General features: G+C 38.8%; 1 protein-coding gene across 1 annotated transcript in view; it reads left to right on the top strand.

Moving 5' to 3' along the window:
* Vps45 (vacuolar protein sorting 45 homolog) overlaps positions 1-17,227 on the top strand; it is a 52,670-nt gene that overhangs the window by 21,443 nt on the left and 14,000 nt on the right. The window contains exons 13-14 of the mRNA XM_048356433.1: positions 637-758; positions 8,747-8,878. Of these exons, the coding sequence (XP_048212390.1) occupies positions 637-758; positions 8,747-8,878 (254 nt within the window). The remainder of the gene's footprint in view (positions 1-636; positions 759-8,746; positions 8,879-17,227) is intronic.

Genomic DNA, 17,227 nt, shown 5'->3' with positions numbered 1-17,227 from the left:
CATTTGTTGATCTTTTTAAGAATACTAACCTACATTTTTAATGGCCAAAAATTATTTTTTGATCTGCCAACCTTTCTTATGTTTCCTGATGGTTTTATTTTCCTGTGTAGTTACAGTCTCCTTTTTTATACAATCTTTTTCTTTGGATTGCTTTACCTACATTTAACATTTTCACAGAAGAATGAAAGATTTAATAAAAGAAGGTTTAACAAAAGATATAGGCAATTACAGCTTTTAAATTCTTTTTCAGGGCTGGGAATGTGACTTAGTGGTAGAGTGCTTGCCTAGCATGCATGAAGCTGTGGGTTCAATTTCTTAGTAGCACATAAACAGAAAAGGCTGGAAGTGTTGCTGTGGTCCAAGTGGTAGAGTGCTAGCCTTGAGCAAAAGAAGCTCAGGGTCAGTGCCCAGGTCCTGAGTTGAAGCCCCAGGACTGGGAAAAATAAAAATAAATTCTTTTTCAATAAGTAGCCTTAAATTCAGTATTTTATGTGATTGGCCTGAGATATTCTAATTAATTAAAGTAATTTTTAAGTATTCTAAAATTCCTATTTGAATGTAACCCTTTAAATCTCTATTGACTGTTATGTTGCTAGTTTCTAAATATAAGGTAAGAACCATCTTCCCCTGTTTTAGGGAGTAGAAAATGTGTATACACAGCATCAGCCCTTCCTGCATGAGACCTTGGACCATCTCATCAAAGGAAAACTTAAAGAAAACCTCTATCCTTACCTAGGCCCCAGCACACTCAGAGACAGGTAAGGTAACAAAGATTAAAAACTAAAACTTAGAGACATGGCTCAAGTAGTAGAGCACCAGCTGTGAGTGAAAAATCTAAGCTAGAATTCAAGGCCTTGAAAAAGCCCAGGAAAGGCGAAGCACTAGAAAATAGGAAATTCAGAGTGATGTTAGAGATGAACAGTGAAGTTACATCAGGGGCTGGGGATATGGCCTAGTGGCAAGAGTGCTTGAAGTTACATCATTTTGTTCTACCCCAATTATTTCAGTTCTAATATTCTTTTGGTTTTTACATATGTCAGTATTAGGTATGAATTGCCCTACAAAATTTGACATTCTGTTTATAAAGAAACAGGTGTTTTGGAGGGCACAAACTCCTCTATTCTATGTCTTAAGTAGAACATCAGAACTTATGCCATTTAAGGTTTTGTTCTATGGCATCTGGTATTTGGTGTTTCAAACATTAAAGCTAAAAATAGATTTGCTACTTGATTGCATCCAGAGCAGGTTGTTACTATTTTAGGAAAGGACTGGACTTTGCCAAATGTGGCCAGCAAACAAACTGGGACCTAATTATAAAGGCCATTTGTTACACAAGAGAAAAAGATGGCTTTATTTTAGTTATAATTTTTAATTCAGTGGTTAATTTTAATAAAAACAAAATGTGTCCTGAAGAATTTACTTAATCAAACCTGAAATTTTAAATATATACTAATTCTGCCTACTTAAAAAGGTACATTCTTATATTTTTATTGAGATTATATGTTATAAAGGGCCTACCATATTGCTTAGCACTATGTGAAATTTTTATTATTGTTATAATACTCTTCTTTTAGCTAATAATAATCTAAGAGTCTTAGAAGACTGAAGTTTTATGATTAGTCTGAGAGAGAAAATGTTTTGACATTTATTGATGACTTTTGTATGGTGAGGTATATGTTTCACTTAGTCTCTTTTCTTAAAAATAATTTGGTATAGAGCAGGGAAAAAAATCATCTTTTTAAAAAGCCAAGTTTGATGAACTGGGAAGGTAGTAAGTGGTAGAGTGCTTGGCTAGCATGCATGAAGCTCTGGGTTCGATTCCTCAGTACCACATAAATGGAAAAGGCTACAAGTAGCTCTGTGGCTCAAGTGGTAGAGTGCTAGCCTTGAGCAAAAGAAGTTCAAGGACAGTGCCCAGGCCCTGAGTTCAAGCCCCAGGACTGGAAAAAAAGCAAAAATAACAAAATAAAAAAATCCAAATTTGGAAAGACTGAACATCTGGTGTTAAATTCAGAGACTACATTCATTCAGATAAAATGGTTAAGAACCTTGACACTAAGATTCAGAAATGCCAGTTAAGTGGAAAAAAATGCAGCTCAAGTTTCTCTATTTGAAAAGCTTGAAAAAATAAACTCTGTTCTCAAGGCTTTTAATTAATTTGATAACTAAAAACAATTTGCTTATGAATTCCATATAAGAATCACTGAACATGCTGGGAATGTGGCTTAGTGGTAGAATGCTTGCCTAGCATGCATGAAGCCCTGGGTTCGATTCCTCAGCACCACATACACAGAAAAAGCCAGAAGTGGGCAGTGTGGCTCAAGTGGTATAGTGCTAGCCTTGAGCAAAATGAAGCCAGGGACAGTGCTCAGGCACTGAGTCCAAGCCCTAGAACTGGCAAAAAAAAAAAAAAAAATCACTGAACAAAAACTTAGCCACGGGGCTGGGGATATAGCCTAGTGGCAAGAGCGCTTGCCTCGTATACATGAAGCCCTGGGTTCGATTCCCCAGCACCACATATACAGAAAATGGCCAGAAGTGGCGCTGTGACTCAAGTGGCAGAGTGCTAGCCTTGAGCAAAAAGAAGCCAGGGACAGTGCTCAGGCCCTGAGTCCAAGGCCCAGGACTGGCAAAAAAAAAAAAAAAAACTTAGCCACTTATTGCTAAAGGGAAATCCTAGACCAGAAGAATATATTGTATATGACTAGTGCACAATAGCAGCCCTTCCTCAGTTGCATGATTCATTTCCATACAAAGCTAACAATGATGTCTTTCCTCAAAAACAGCATTAGTTATTTGGTATTTGTTACTATTTGTCACTAGCACCCAAATATAAGTATAATTGATTGCTTAATTCTTTCTTTATTTATTTTTTTGGTCAGTCCTAGGGCTTGAACTCAGAACCTGGGCACTGTCTCTGAGCTTCTTTTGCTCAAGGCTAGCACTCTACCACTTGAGCCATAGCACCAGTTCTGACTTTTTCTGTTTATGTGTTACTGAGGAGTCGAACCCAGGGCTTCATGCATGCTAGGCAAGCACTCTACCACTAAAGCCACATTCCCAGCCAACTGCTTCATTCTTTTATACAACAGCTGTGTTTATTAAATGCCTTCATTATGTCAAGAACTGTTGTATATTCTGTGGGTATACAAGTGGCAGGAATGATAAGGTACCTGCCCTCAAGGAAGAGAGAATAGACAAATGAATAAAGTGCCATCAAGGAAATAAATAGGGTAATAAGATGTGGGGGGAAGGATCCTTTAGATAGAGACGGCTGAAATGAGGCAATATTGAAAATGAGTGTTGAGTTTAAAGAGAGAGCTAATCGGGGCTGGGGATATGGGCTAGTGGCAAGAGAGCTTGCCTCGTATACATGAGGCCCTGGGTTCGATTCCCCAGCACCACATATACAGAAAATGGCCAGAAGTGGCGCTGTGGCTCAAGTGGCAGAGTGCTAGCCTTGAGCAAAAAGAAGCCAGGGACAGTGCTCAGGCCCTGAGTCCAAGGCCCAGGACTGGTCAAAAAAAAAAAAAGAGAGAGCTAATCACATAATGTTGAGGAGAAAAAGCATCTGAAGCAAAAGGAATACAAATGCAAAAACAAAGGCCTTGACACAAAGGAGAATTTGGCATATCATGGGCCAGAAAGATGTCCTGGATGGCAGAGTGTATGGAGAAGAATGAACTAAGAGGCAAAGCAAAAACAGGGGCTGCATCACACAAGGTTTCCTTATAGGCCCTTATAGTGTTTTTTGAAAGTTTTTTTAATTGTAGGAAGCAATTAAAGAGCTTTTAAGCAGGTGAGTAACATGAATTATGGAGCTTTTTTGCCTTTTAAAAATTAATTTACATTAGTTTTAAATGATCACTTTGTGGACAGACTGAATTATTGAAGGTAAAATTATTAGAAGCAGGGAAACTGCTGAACAAAACTGTTGTAGTAGTACACATAAGAAATGAAAATAGAGTGGGCACCAGTGGCTCACACCTATAATTCTAGCTGCCCCAGAGGATGAAATCTGGAGGATCAAGATTCAAAGGCAGCCAAGGGCTGGCCTAGTGGTAAAGTGCTTATCTTGTATACATGGAGCCCTGGGTTCGATTCCTCAGCAACACACACACACACACACACACACACACACACACACACACACAGAGAGAAGTGGCTCAAGTGCTAGCCTTAAGCAAAAAGAAGCCAGGGACAGTGGTCAGCCCTGAGTCCAAGCCCCAGGACTGGCAAAAAAAAAAAACCCAAAACAAAACAAATCAAAGCCAGCCAAGATGGGCTGGGGATATGGCTTAGTGGCAACAGTGCTTGCCTCACATACATGAAACCCTAGGTTCAATTCCCCAGTACCACATATACAGAAAATGGCCAGAAGTGGCACTGTGGCTCAAGTGGCAGAGTCCTAGCCTTGAGCAAAAAGAAACCAGGGACAGTGCTCAGACCTTGAGTCCAAGCCCCAGGACTGGCAAAACAAACAAACAAAGCCAGCCAAGCAGAAAAGTCTGTAAGACTTTATTTACAAAATAAGCAACAAAGAAACATGGCTGGAGGTGTGACTCAAGTGATACAGCACCAGCCAATTAAATAAGCTGAATAATTTCAGCCCTTAGAGTTCTCAGGCTGGAACACATTGGTTTTGTTGTTGCCATAATGTTAGAAAGTATCAAAGGAGATATGGCAAGAATGTAACTTTGCAAAACCAAAACAATTACAGTGATTGTTTAGCTGTTAAGTGAACCTATTTGACAATATGATATAGCCACAGATTGGGTTTGATCATCCTGCTGGTGGGATTTCCACATGCCTGTTTATCAGTCTATATTTTTCTTACTCTAGAATTGCTTCTTGCCTTGGTAAAAACAAGAAACTGGGGCAATATGATTATATCCCAGAATCAAGCAATTAAAAAGGAAGTACTTTTCACATTGACATAAATTTAAGAGAATCAAAATAATAGAAAAGTAAGCAATAGCTTACTTTTGTTTCTATTAACCTTTTATTCCTGCATCGAATGCCCTTGAGAACTTTATTATCAGTGACTATATTTAAACTTTTGAATTTTAGACATAATATTCCACAAAATAGGTTAAAAGTTGCTTTGGGGAAGTTTGTTGATTATTAATATGCAAAAACAGTTATTTCTAGAAATAAGGTATATGAGTTTTTTAATTAACAAAATACAAATCAGTTTGGGGGGTCTCAGGATATCTTTGTATAGTAGGGTACAGCATGAACTGGCTGCTGTTTTCTAATGTTTGCTATCTGCACTAATTAATTATTTTAGTTGCCATGGTGAAGTACAAAGCATAGGAAAGATGCACACAAAGAATTGAACTTATGTATTCCACTTTAGCTTTGACCAATAGATGAAAAAGAGTTGCTTTTTACGTTAGCATTGACCTCATCAGAACATCTACTCTGTGTGTGTGTGTGTGTGAGTGTGTGTGTGTGTGAGAGAGAGAGAGTGTGTCCTGGGGCTTGAACTCAGAGCCTCGGTGCCATTCCTGTGCTTTTCTGATCAAGTCTTCTGCTCTACCAGTTGGGCCATAGCTCTACATTCAGCTTTTTGGTTGGAGGTTAAGAGTCTCATGGACTTTCCTGCCTGTGCTGGTTTTGAACTCTCAGATCTCAGCCTTCAGAGTAGCTATGATTACAGGCATGAGCCACTGGCATTTGGCAGAATATCTACTTTTAAAACTCCTTGGGAAAAAGAATGGAAAGGAAAAATGTCAGATTTCTTTTCTTTTTTTCAGTCATGGGGCTTGAACTCAGGGGCTTGCCACGGTTCCTGAGCTTTTTTACTCAAGGCTAGTACTCTACCACTTTGAGCCACAGCACCACTTCCAATTTTCTAGTAGTAAATTGGAGATAAGAGTCTCATGGACCTTCCTACCTGGGCTGGCTCTGAACTGTAATCTTCAGATATCAGCTTCCTGAGTGTCTAGGATTACAGGCATGAGCCACCAGCACCCAGCTTCAGCAGTATTTTTTAATATAAAATTGTATACTAGACCTTGGATAGATTATCTCTTAAAATAAGGAGCATTGCATGTTGAATCTTACTGTAAAGAATACTCATTTTCTGAGAATATAACATATATCCTCGTGTGTGTGTATGTGTCTCCCTCTCCTTACCTAATCACCAGTATTCTAGCCTGATTTTTAGAATGTGTAGCAATATGTTACTCCTAAAACACAAACACTGTGGTGCTAGATATATTGTTTCAGGTAAGTATTCTTAAATGAAACATTTCCCCTTAAATTCAGCATTTCAAAGTCATGATTTCAAGTCCCAAGTCCACATAAAAATAATTAATTGCAAAATAACCATCTCTGCCATGTGCTGGTAGCTCACACCTATAATCCTAGTTACTCAGGAGGTTGAGATCTGAGGATCACAGTTCAAAGCCAGCCCACGCAGGAAAGTCCATGAGACTCTTATTTCCAGTTAGCTACCAGAAAACCAGAAGTGATATTGTGGCTCAAGGTAATAGATCACTAGCCTTGAACAAAATACTCAGAGAGAGTGCCCAGGCCCTCAGTTCAAGCCCCACGGCTGACATCAAAAAGAAACAACAAAGAAAACACCTCTTTATAATTGGGAACTTACATACCTTTCATTGGGCGATCTCTGCAATTTAGATTATGTGAACATACTTAAATAGCTGCAATTTTTCATTCTGTCTCCATGAAGCTCCATAAGAATACTAAGTTAATTGCTTCAAGATGTTTTAGAAACAGAAAGGCAAATGAAAAGGAAATGTAGAATTGAGGTTTTTCATAATTTACATACAAGCATGTATACACTCTGATTAAAGATTTTTCTCCTTGATTGTTTATTGAGACAAGGTCTAGCTTTGTAATCCAGGCTGGCCTTGAACTTGTGGTACTACTGCCTCAGCCTCCGAAGAACTGGGATGATAGGTGTGTACTATCAAAAATTGCCCTAAAGATTCCGCTTCCTTGCTTGTGTTGGGTTCTACCACCTGAGCTACATCTCCAGTCCCGTTTTTTTTCTCTAGTTAATTAGAGATGGAAATCTTGTGAACTTTTCTGCCCAGACTGCCTTTGAATCTTGATTCTCCAGGTCTCTACTTCTTGAATAGCTAGGATTATAGGTGTGAGCCACCAGTAGGTGCTCAGCTTGGAGGACCCTTCTTGAGAATAGCTTTGGGTTGTTTCCACTGAGTGACTTAACATTATTTACCATTAAGATTAAGTGATTTTGCCAGACACTGGTGGTTCATGCCTGTAATCAGATATACTCAGGAGGCTGAGATCTGAGGATTGTAGTTCAAAGCCAGCCCAGACAAGAAAGTCCATGAGACTCTTATCGTCAATAAATCACAGAAAAGGCCAGAAATGACACAGTGGCTCAAGTGGTAGAGTACTAACCTTGAGCACAAAGGAACCCAGGGACAGTGCTCAGGCCCAGAGTTCAAGCTCCAGGACCGGCAAAAAATAAATAAATAAATAAATAAATAAAATAATAATAATAAGATTTTATCTTCTTTTGATGTCATAAGAAAAGAAAAACAAGTCAAATTCAAATTCTAACAACTTTGATATATGATTACATTGATATCTGAAGGAACTAATAAGCAACTCTTTTGTTATGGAGCCATTTTGATAAGGGTTAAATCAATACAGTGCTATCAAAACAAAGCTAGTGGCTGAGATGATGTATTGGCATGTCCAGTGTCAAAACTGCACCCACACTTGTTATTTAGTTTGTTTTTGGTTTGCATGGTTTCTTTTTCTTGGTTTATCAAAGGATTCTGAAGCAACAAGGAGGTGGAATTCCTAGGAGAACTATTAATTTTCATGTGTCCCATATTTTTTTTTGTAGAACACCACTATTCACATGTAATTTTAAAGGTGATATATCGAGAGGTTAGAGATACATAAGTCAGATAATGAGTACATTTCTTTTTGGACAGTTTCATACCTTCACTTGTTCTCTCCAAGTTTTTCTTTTTTCTTTTCCATCTACACACAATCCTTTTTTTTGAGAGGGGGTGGCAGTCCTGGGGCTTCAGACTCAGGGCCTTTTTTTTTGTTTTTTAATCTCAAGGCTAGCACGCTACCACATGAGCTACAGCACCACTTCCAGCTTTTTCTGTTTATGTGGTGCTGAGGAATTGAACCCAGGGCTTCATGCATGCTGGACAAGCACTCTACCACTAAGCCACATTCCCAGACCCCCATTCTTCTTTTACTCTCAAAATATTTAGTCTTTCTTCTTCCCATGTTGTGAGGACATCTGACTATACCATTTTTTAATGCTTAGAGACCACTGGACAGAAGCTATTGTAACAACACTATATGACATATTGGACACAAGACGGTACAGGAAAATATATGTAACACAAGCATAGATAACTGTTATATTGACATCATAGTGTAGCATTTTGCAGCCTCTTGAATATAAAAGAATAATTTCTACATTTGGCTCCAGCAAACACTATTATGCTATTCTGAAATCCACAGCACAGAAATTATATGACATCCGCTTATAAACAGAAAGCAAATCACTATTCAGCATTTCCTGCTCTGTTTCCTGCCAATTTCAGATAATTAAAACTTTTTTTAAAACCCCTTATTCTATTCTGCTTTAATTCTGCTTTCTCCATCAAAAAAGGAAAGATTTAGAATCTGAAACTCTGTGTATATAATAATAACAAGTCTTAGCCCATTTTTGTTCCTTATCTTGTGACCTTCTGTCTCTCCATCACCACAGACCTCAGGATATCATTGTGTTTATAATTGGAGGAGCCACCTATGAAGAGGCACTAACAGTTTATAACCTGAACCGGACCACACCTGGAGTGAGGATTGTCCTGGGAGGAACAACAGTGCACAACACAAAAAGGTACCAGGTAGCATTTGCCCCTTTCTCAGAGTGAAGAGCTTAACTCCCCAGTATTCTGGAAACATTGGTCAATGATAACTGAACTGCTATAATCAAACCACTCTGGTGTTCACAGCACCATTTGTATATAATCCATTAATTTCACAAAGTCACTTTATTATGCAAAGACCTGTAGAATAAGACCCATCCTGTAATGTTAACCATTTCTTTTTCCTGTGCTCAAAGAAGGAGAAATATAGTAGCTACAGACTGGCACTTTAAGAATTGATGAACAGGGCTGGGAATGTGGCCTAGTGGTAGAGTGCTTGCCTCATATATAAGAAACCCTGGGTTCTATTCCTCAGCACCACACATATAGAAAAGGCCAGAAGTGGTGCTGTGGCTCAAGTGGTAGAGTGCTAACCTTGAGCAAAAAGAAGCCAGGGACAGTGCTCAGGCCCTGATTTCAAGCCCCAGGACTGGCAAAAAGCCAAAACAAAACAAAAGAATTGATGAACAAGCAGAGCACTAGCAGCTCATGCCTGTAATCCTAGCAACTCAAGCAGGAAAAGCCTTGAGACTCTTTATCTTCAATTAACCACTTAGAAACATGAAATGGAGCTGTGGATCAAGGTGGTAGAGTGCTAGACTTGGGGGAAAAAAAACTCTAAGACTGCACACAGGCCCTAAGTTTGAGCACCATGACTGACCAAAATGTTTTTAAAAGAATTGCAAAACATAATTTTATTGTATTTTGTATTTTTCTGTTTTGTTCATTAACTGCATTTATTTAACAAGTCCTTAAAAGGAGAATACAAAAGATTAATAAACTAAAGATTCTATCTTGCTGGGTATAGTGGGTCACAACCGTAATCCTGGCTACTTGGAAGGTAGAGATTAGGAAGACTGTAGTTTGGGGCCAGTTCCAGCAAAAAGTTATTTCCCAACAAATAAGCTGTACTGGGGCTGGGAATATGGCCCAGTGGCAAGAGCACTTGCCTCATATATATGAAGCCTTGGGTTTGATTCCCCAGCATCACATATATAGAATATGGCCAGAAGTGGCGCTGTGGTTCAAGTGGGAGGGTGCTAGCCTTGAGCAAAAAGAAGCCAGGAACAGTGCTCAGGCCCTGGGTCCAAGACCCAGGACTGGCAAAAAAAAAAAAAAAAAAAAAAAACAGCTGTACATACTAGTGTGTGTCTATGGCCCCAAACAAATAAAAGATGGCAGGTAGGGTAAATTGTGATCCAGGCTAGCCCTGGACAAAAATACAAACACACACACACACACATACACACACACCCATGTATCCATACACATATGTATAGGGGGGTGTCTTGGGCTGGAGCTGAGGGCCTAGGAACTGTCCCGGAGCTTTTTGTTCTGCTGCTTCAGCCATAGCTCGACTTCCATCGTTTTGGTGGTTAAATGCCTAGGCTGGCTTTGAAACTCAATACTCAGATCTCAACCTCCTGAGTAGCTAAGGTTATAGGCTTAAACCACCAGCCTCCAGCTTAAAATGTTTCTTGCTTTTTTCAAGTTTGCCTGATGTTTTTGGTTTATGTCCTCTTTTCTCATCTTTTTTTTTTTTTTTTTTTGCCAGTCCTGGGGCTTGGACTCAGGGCCTGAGCACTGTCCCTGACTTCTTTTTTGCTCAAGGCTAGCACTCTGCCACTTGAGCCACAGTGCCACTTCTGGCTGTTTTCTGTATATGTGGTGCTGGGGAATTGAACCCGGGGACTCATGTACATGAGGCAAGCACTCTTGCCACTAGGCCATATCCCCAGCCCCTCTTTTCTCATCTTAAGTCCCTTATTTTCTTTCAAGCCCTATACTTTTAAAGAAGAATCTGAAATCTATAATATGAAGTAGTTGGACATCTGAATCTGCTGCTGTATCTGATAACATTAGCTCAAGATAAATCGTTTCCACATAACCTAAGTCTGAACTGCAAGTTATCTTAAGTAGGATTTTAGTCTCGGACCACATGAGGGACCTAAATTGAAGATGTATCTTGCCTGTGTAGTTTTCCTTTCATCCTGGCTGAGTATGTAAACTAAGGACATTGTCAGTTTAGAATCATTTTTTAATGTTTAGTTAAGTCCTCTACACTATGCAGAAGTCTTGTTTTTTTTTATTTTTTTATTGAGGCCTACACCTTATTTCCTAACTCTCTGTGTAAACAATGTTTAATAACATTGGCACACTACCTATCAGATAGTCACAGCATTGGTTTATACTTAAGTTCTGATTCGCTTTTGGTAATGACCCTTGATATTTAATTCTTTAAGTAGTTAAGATATTCATTTGAGGGCTAGGAATGTGGCTTAGCCAGTAGAGTGCTTGCCTAGCATGCATGAAGGCCTGGGTTCGATTCCTCAGCACCACATAAACAGACAAAGCCAGAAGTGGCGCTGTGGCTCAAGTGGTAGAGTGCTAGCCTTGAGCAAAAAGAAGCCAGGGACAGGGCTCAGGCCCTGAGTTCAAGCCCCAGGACTAGCAAAAAAAAAAAAAAAAGATATTCATTTGAAGTATATTTGTTACTGCATTTCTTTGTTTTGTTGTAAGAGAATTTTCATCTTATATAATGTGTTTTAAGTTCAGAAATAGAAATGGCAAGTGTGGTAGGAACTTGAGAGAATATGAAATGGTAGTGACACTACAGAAATTTTAATTTAAAAACTGATATTTGGAAGGGCAACCCTGTATCCAAAAATGACAAAACAAAAGTTTATTCCTAATTCAGGGGTCAGGGGCGAACTTGAATGTATTTGAGCACAGAAGTGACAAAATACATCATGACCATTTTATTTAAATTTCTCTCTTTCCTATTGCTGCTGATAGTAACAATCATGCCAGTTAATACTTTTGGGGCATATACTGTGTGCTAAGCACTGTACTAAGTATTTTACATATACTTATTTAATCCTGGCATGTACTCTCATCTCCACTCTGTATTTGGAAATGGAGCGGAGAAATTAATTAACCAGTAACCATGGGTAACCGAGTGGGATTGGAGGCCAGAACCCACCGTGAAATTCTTTTTATTAGTATTACTGAGTTAGACATGATGGTACTTGCCTGTAATCTCAGCACTTGGGAAGTTCAAGGCCAATCTGGGATGCATAGAAAATTTCAGGCCAACTTAGGATACATGTAAACTCTTGTCAAACACATACACAAAAAGGTATTATATGAATGCTTGATACTATATTGCTCTCTAAATAATACTGAATAATTTAGGTTCAAAAGGTTTTATTATTGCTTTTTGATAGCAATATAGGATTTTATCCTCTTGATCCAAATGAGTCTCACAAGTATATTTAGGTAGATAATCGCATGTTTTTAAATAGACTCTAATAGCAGTATTCAAAAGGACTCAGTGACCTTTAAACAACCGTTGTGTCTTATTAGAGTTAATGTTGAAGCTCCCATAGCCAGTGTCTAAGATGTTAATCTTCCCTTTAATTTGGAATGTCAGAAATCTAAAATTATCTCAAAGATAAGTCAAATTTAGGCACCAAAGACAAATTGACAAAGATTTTAATATATATTTGTCATGTAATACATTTATCTTTTGAAGAATGCTTGTTCTCAGATGTGTTTGACTAGCAGTACTATGAGTAAAATTTTACTTGATTTTCTAAATAAAGGAGAGAAGTAAAAATCATACATCTACATTTTTCTTTAAATTGGTGTCCCTAAGTTACTGAGCAAATAATCTCTTATGTAAAATTAAGAAGTAAGGCAGCCCTACAATAGCTTTCTACCAGATCGTCTGACTGCAGCCTGCCTCAGTATTCTGTTATCTGACCTAACTGCATGCTAAGCTGTTTACATTTGAGTGGCTAACTTACAAGAAAGGAGTCAATAAAGTCTTGGATGGGATTGTATACCAGTGCCTGACCAAGAAACTTTTAGAAAGAGGAAGTTGCTATGGTAACCACCAAACAGGAAAAAAATGAATGCCTGCAGAACATAAATGATCCATTATTAGATTTTTTTTTTTTTGCCAGCCTGGGGCTTGAACTTAGGGCCTAAGCACTATCCCTGGCTTTTTTTTTTTTTCTTAAGGCTAGGATTCTACCACTTGAGCCACAGCGCCCCTTCTGGCCTTTTCTATATATGTGGTGCTGAGGAATCGAACCCAGGGCTTCATGTATACGAGGCAAGCACCCTACCACTAGGCCATATTCCCAGCCTGGCCATTATTAGATTTTTAGTTTACTTTTATAAATTTATAACCTGTAACCAAAAAGTAGTGAAATTTACCATTAAAATGCTACTTAAATCTCAGAGATCAGGTATTGTAAAGGCTTAAATAATTTTAAGCAGACTCAATTTTCATGATGCATGCAGGATACTTTTGGTATTACTAACCTACTCAGTACATTTACTATTTGTTTGTTTGTTTGCTTATGAGACATTGTCTCACCTTATTGCTCAGGCTGGCCCCAAACTCCTGAGTTCAAGCAGTGCTCCTGCCTCATAGGCCTTAGCTGACTTACCAGTGTGCATTACTTCACCATGCTTGGGTACACACTGATTTGGTTTTTGTCTTTTTTGTTTACTTTCACAGTTCTAGGATTGAACATAGGGCTAGCTGAGGGCTCTGCCCACAGCCCTACACAACTCTTTTTCTTTTTTATTAATTTACTTTATTGTTATGATGGAGGTGATATACAAAAGGATTACAATTACATGGATCAGGTAATGAGTACATTTCCTTTCCTACAGTGTCTTCCTTTCCCTCACTCTCTCCCAGTGCCTCCTTCTCATCTCTACCCACATGTTGTATAGCTCACTTTCATCAATGTCTAGTGAGCTCCTCTGCTGCACTTTTCTACCCTTTTTTCCTCAAGTTCTGTACTCTCACTCTCCCGAAGATGTGCTCTTGAATACACCATATGTAAGACAGAATCATCAAAAACTAAACCTAAAAAAAGAAAGGGGAGAAAAAAAGAAGTCTCTTGTTTCCATATCTTAGAGTTTGTTTCAGTATATGTATATATATTTATATTTATATTTATATAAATATGAAAAGACACGTAGGCATTGCACCTTTGTGTTTCTCCTAAGGTATCCTCTTTTGGTCTCACTGTGTGTGAGTATCTAGGATCCTGTATAATTTATCATGTCTCAGTGTATTTTAGATCTAATTTCTGCATATCAAAGAGAACATGTGCCGTTTATCTCTCTGATCTTGGCTTACCTCATTTAACATGATTTGTTCTAGTTCCATCCATTTCCCTGCAAATGACATTATTTTATTTTTTTCTAATGACTGTGTAAGATTTCATTGTATATTGGTACCACATTTTTGAGATCCACTCACTCATCTATTATGGGGCATCTGGTCTGTTTCCATATCTTGGCTATTGTGAATAGTGTGGCAATGAACTTGGATGTGCAGGTGTCCGTATCATATCCTGGCTCATGATGTTCAAGGTAGATGCCCAGGACTGGTATGGCTGGTTCCTAGGGCAGGCCTATGTTTAGTTCGTTCGTTCTTTCTTTCTTTCCTTCTTTCTTTTTTTTTTTTTTTGAACTTCCTCCAGACTGTTCTTCAGAGTGGTTGTACTAGTTTATATCCCCACCAACTGTGCAGTAGGGTTCCTTTTTCTTCACATCTCCTCTAACATTCCTACACAGTTCTTGTGTGTGTATGTGTATATGTGTGTATGTGTGTGTGTGTCACAATAGCCAAGTTGTGGAAATAGCCCAGATGCCCCACAACAGATGTGTGGATCCAAAAACTGTGATACTTATATACAATAGAATTTTACACAGCCATTTGAAACAATATTGTGTTTTTTTGGTTGGTTTTTTTTTTTTTTTTTTTTTTTTTTGGCCAGTCCTGGGGCTTGGACTCAGGGCCTGAGCATTGTCCCTGGCTTCTTTTTTTGCTCAAGGCTAACACTCTGCCACTTGAGCTACAGCACCACTTCTGGCTGTTTTCTGTATATGTGGTGCTGGGGAATTGAACCCAGGGCCTCATGTATAGAAGACAAGCACTCTTCACCACTAGGCCATATCCCCAGCCCCAATATTATGTCATTTGAAGGGAAATGGATGGACCTAGAACAAATGATGTTAAGTGAGGTAAGCCGAGCCCTCTCATATGTAAAAGCTACATCTAAAATACACCAGGACATAATAAATTATACAAGACTCTAGGCATTCACACACAGTGAGAGCAAAGGAAGATACTCTCAGGAGAAGAATAGAAAGGCACAATGCCTATGTGCATCCAATCATACAAAATAATATTTATCAAAATGAACTCCAGGAAATGAAAACAAGAGGTTTTGTCCTTTTTGTCTATTTTGGTTTTCTTTTTGTCCCATTTGTTCATTTAAATGTCCTTGGGAGGATAAGGGGAAGCGCAAGAATGACATCCTAGGTTCTATCCCCATTACCAAAAAAGAAAAGACAAAAAAATAGTTTTAAAAAAAAAATAGCAAGTTTCTAGATGCAGTTAAACTGTATCTACTTTCTTACAATAAACTGGATTTTCAGCTGTCCTGCCTTATCACTTCACAAGTCAATTTATATTAAAGAGTTCTAGTCCTTGCTGGCAGCAATCGACACTTTAAGTTAGTTGTGTGAGCTGAGAGGCCAAGAACCTGATCCATCAAAGATGAAATGGTTCTCCTGATAGAATAAAGTCACTGTCTTTATAGGATTCAGGACTGCAATGGAGGGGAAAAGTGAGGAGGATAGGTGCATTTATTAGCCAGCCATGCCAAATCTAATTTCCAGTAGTGCATCCTGCTAGAGGATAAGACTCAAGTCAACAATCCTCTTACTGACAGATTCCTTTCAAGTCAGTAACAGTTACTGCACATCTGCAATCCTAGCTATTCAGGAGGTTGAGATCATGGTTTGAAGCCAGCCCAGGCAGGATAGTCCTGAGAATCCTATCTCCAGTGAATAACTCAGAAAAAGCCAGAAGTGGTACTGGCTCACGTGGTACTAGCTTTAAGCAAAACAAGCTCAGGAACATTGCCCAGGCCCTGAGTTCAAGGCTAGCAAATACACACACGCACACAGAGACATATTGAATTAGGTTCAATTAGGTTCAATTCAACAAAATAATTAATGATCTCATTTTTCAGTTACTTTCCCTAACTGACAAAGGCACATAATGTAGGCAAACAAAGTATTCTCTCCAACTAGTTGATTTATGCTCACTATAAAAATCAAATTAGTAAATATGTATAAAAATAAAATCAGAGGGCTGGGGATATAGCCTAGTGGCAAGAGTGCCTGCCTCGGATACACGAGGCCCTAGGTTCGATTCCCCAGCACCACATATACAGAAAACGGCCAGAAGCGGCGCTGTGGCTCAAGTGGCAGAGTGCTAGCCTTGAGCGGGAAGAAGCCAGGGACAGTGCTCAGGCCCTGAGTCCAAGGCCCAGGACTGGCCAAAAAAAAAAAATAATAATAAAAATAAATAAATAAATAAAATCAGAGCCAGTTGCCAGTGGCTCATGCTTATAATCCTAGCCACTCAAGAGGCTGAGATCTGAGGATCATGGTTCAAAGCTAGCCCAGGCAGGAAAGTCCATGAGACTCTTACCGCCAGTTAACCACCAGAAAACCAGAAGTGGTGCTGTGGCTCAAGTGGTAGAGCACTAGCCTTGACCTGAAAGAGCTCAGGGACAGCACCCAGGTCCACAGTTCAATCCCTACTCCTGACAAAAAAGAAAAACATCATTCATCATAATACTAAAGATAACTGCTGATAATATTTTTCCTAAAGATTATAAATTAATGTTTTATATATAAACATGATTCCAATCACGCTGTACATACAGTTTTTGTTTTGTTTTTTGAATATGTTAGTCCTTGGGCTCAGGGTCTGGACATTGTCTATGAGCTTTTTTTTTTTTTGGTTGGTATTGGAGCATAGTTCCTGTGCTCTTTTTGTTCAAGGCTAGCACTCTACCACTTTGAGCCACAGTTCAACTTCCAGCCTTTAGGTGGTTAATTGGAGATAAGAATCTCACAGACTTTCTTGCACAGGCTGGCTTTGAACTGTAGATCTCAGATCTGTCTCCTGAGTAGCTAGGATTACATGAAAAATCCACCAGTGCCTGGCCCAATGTTATTTTTAATAGTACATCAACATCATCGTATTGAAGTACGAAAGAGTTTAAACAAGGGCTGGAAGGATGGCTGAAGTGGTAATCACCTGTCGCATGAGCATAAAGCTCTGATACAAACGTCAGGATCATCACCACCAACAAGAAAAATAAGAGGTTATACACCTTTCCCAAAGTCATAAGGCTAATACATGTTTAAGCTAGAACCAGACACAATTTGTTTCTAGTCTGCACACTCTAATAAAATAACTTTTTTAGAAA

The sequence above is a fragment of the Perognathus longimembris genome, chromosome 11 (genome assembly GCF_023159225.1).
Source record: "Perognathus longimembris pacificus isolate PPM17 chromosome 11, ASM2315922v1, whole genome shotgun sequence".
Taxonomy (NCBI): domain Eukaryota; kingdom Metazoa; phylum Chordata; class Mammalia; order Rodentia; family Heteromyidae; genus Perognathus; species Perognathus longimembris.
The sequence above is the reverse complement of the archived record's forward strand: the minus strand, read 5'-3'. Positions and strand labels throughout refer to the sequence as shown.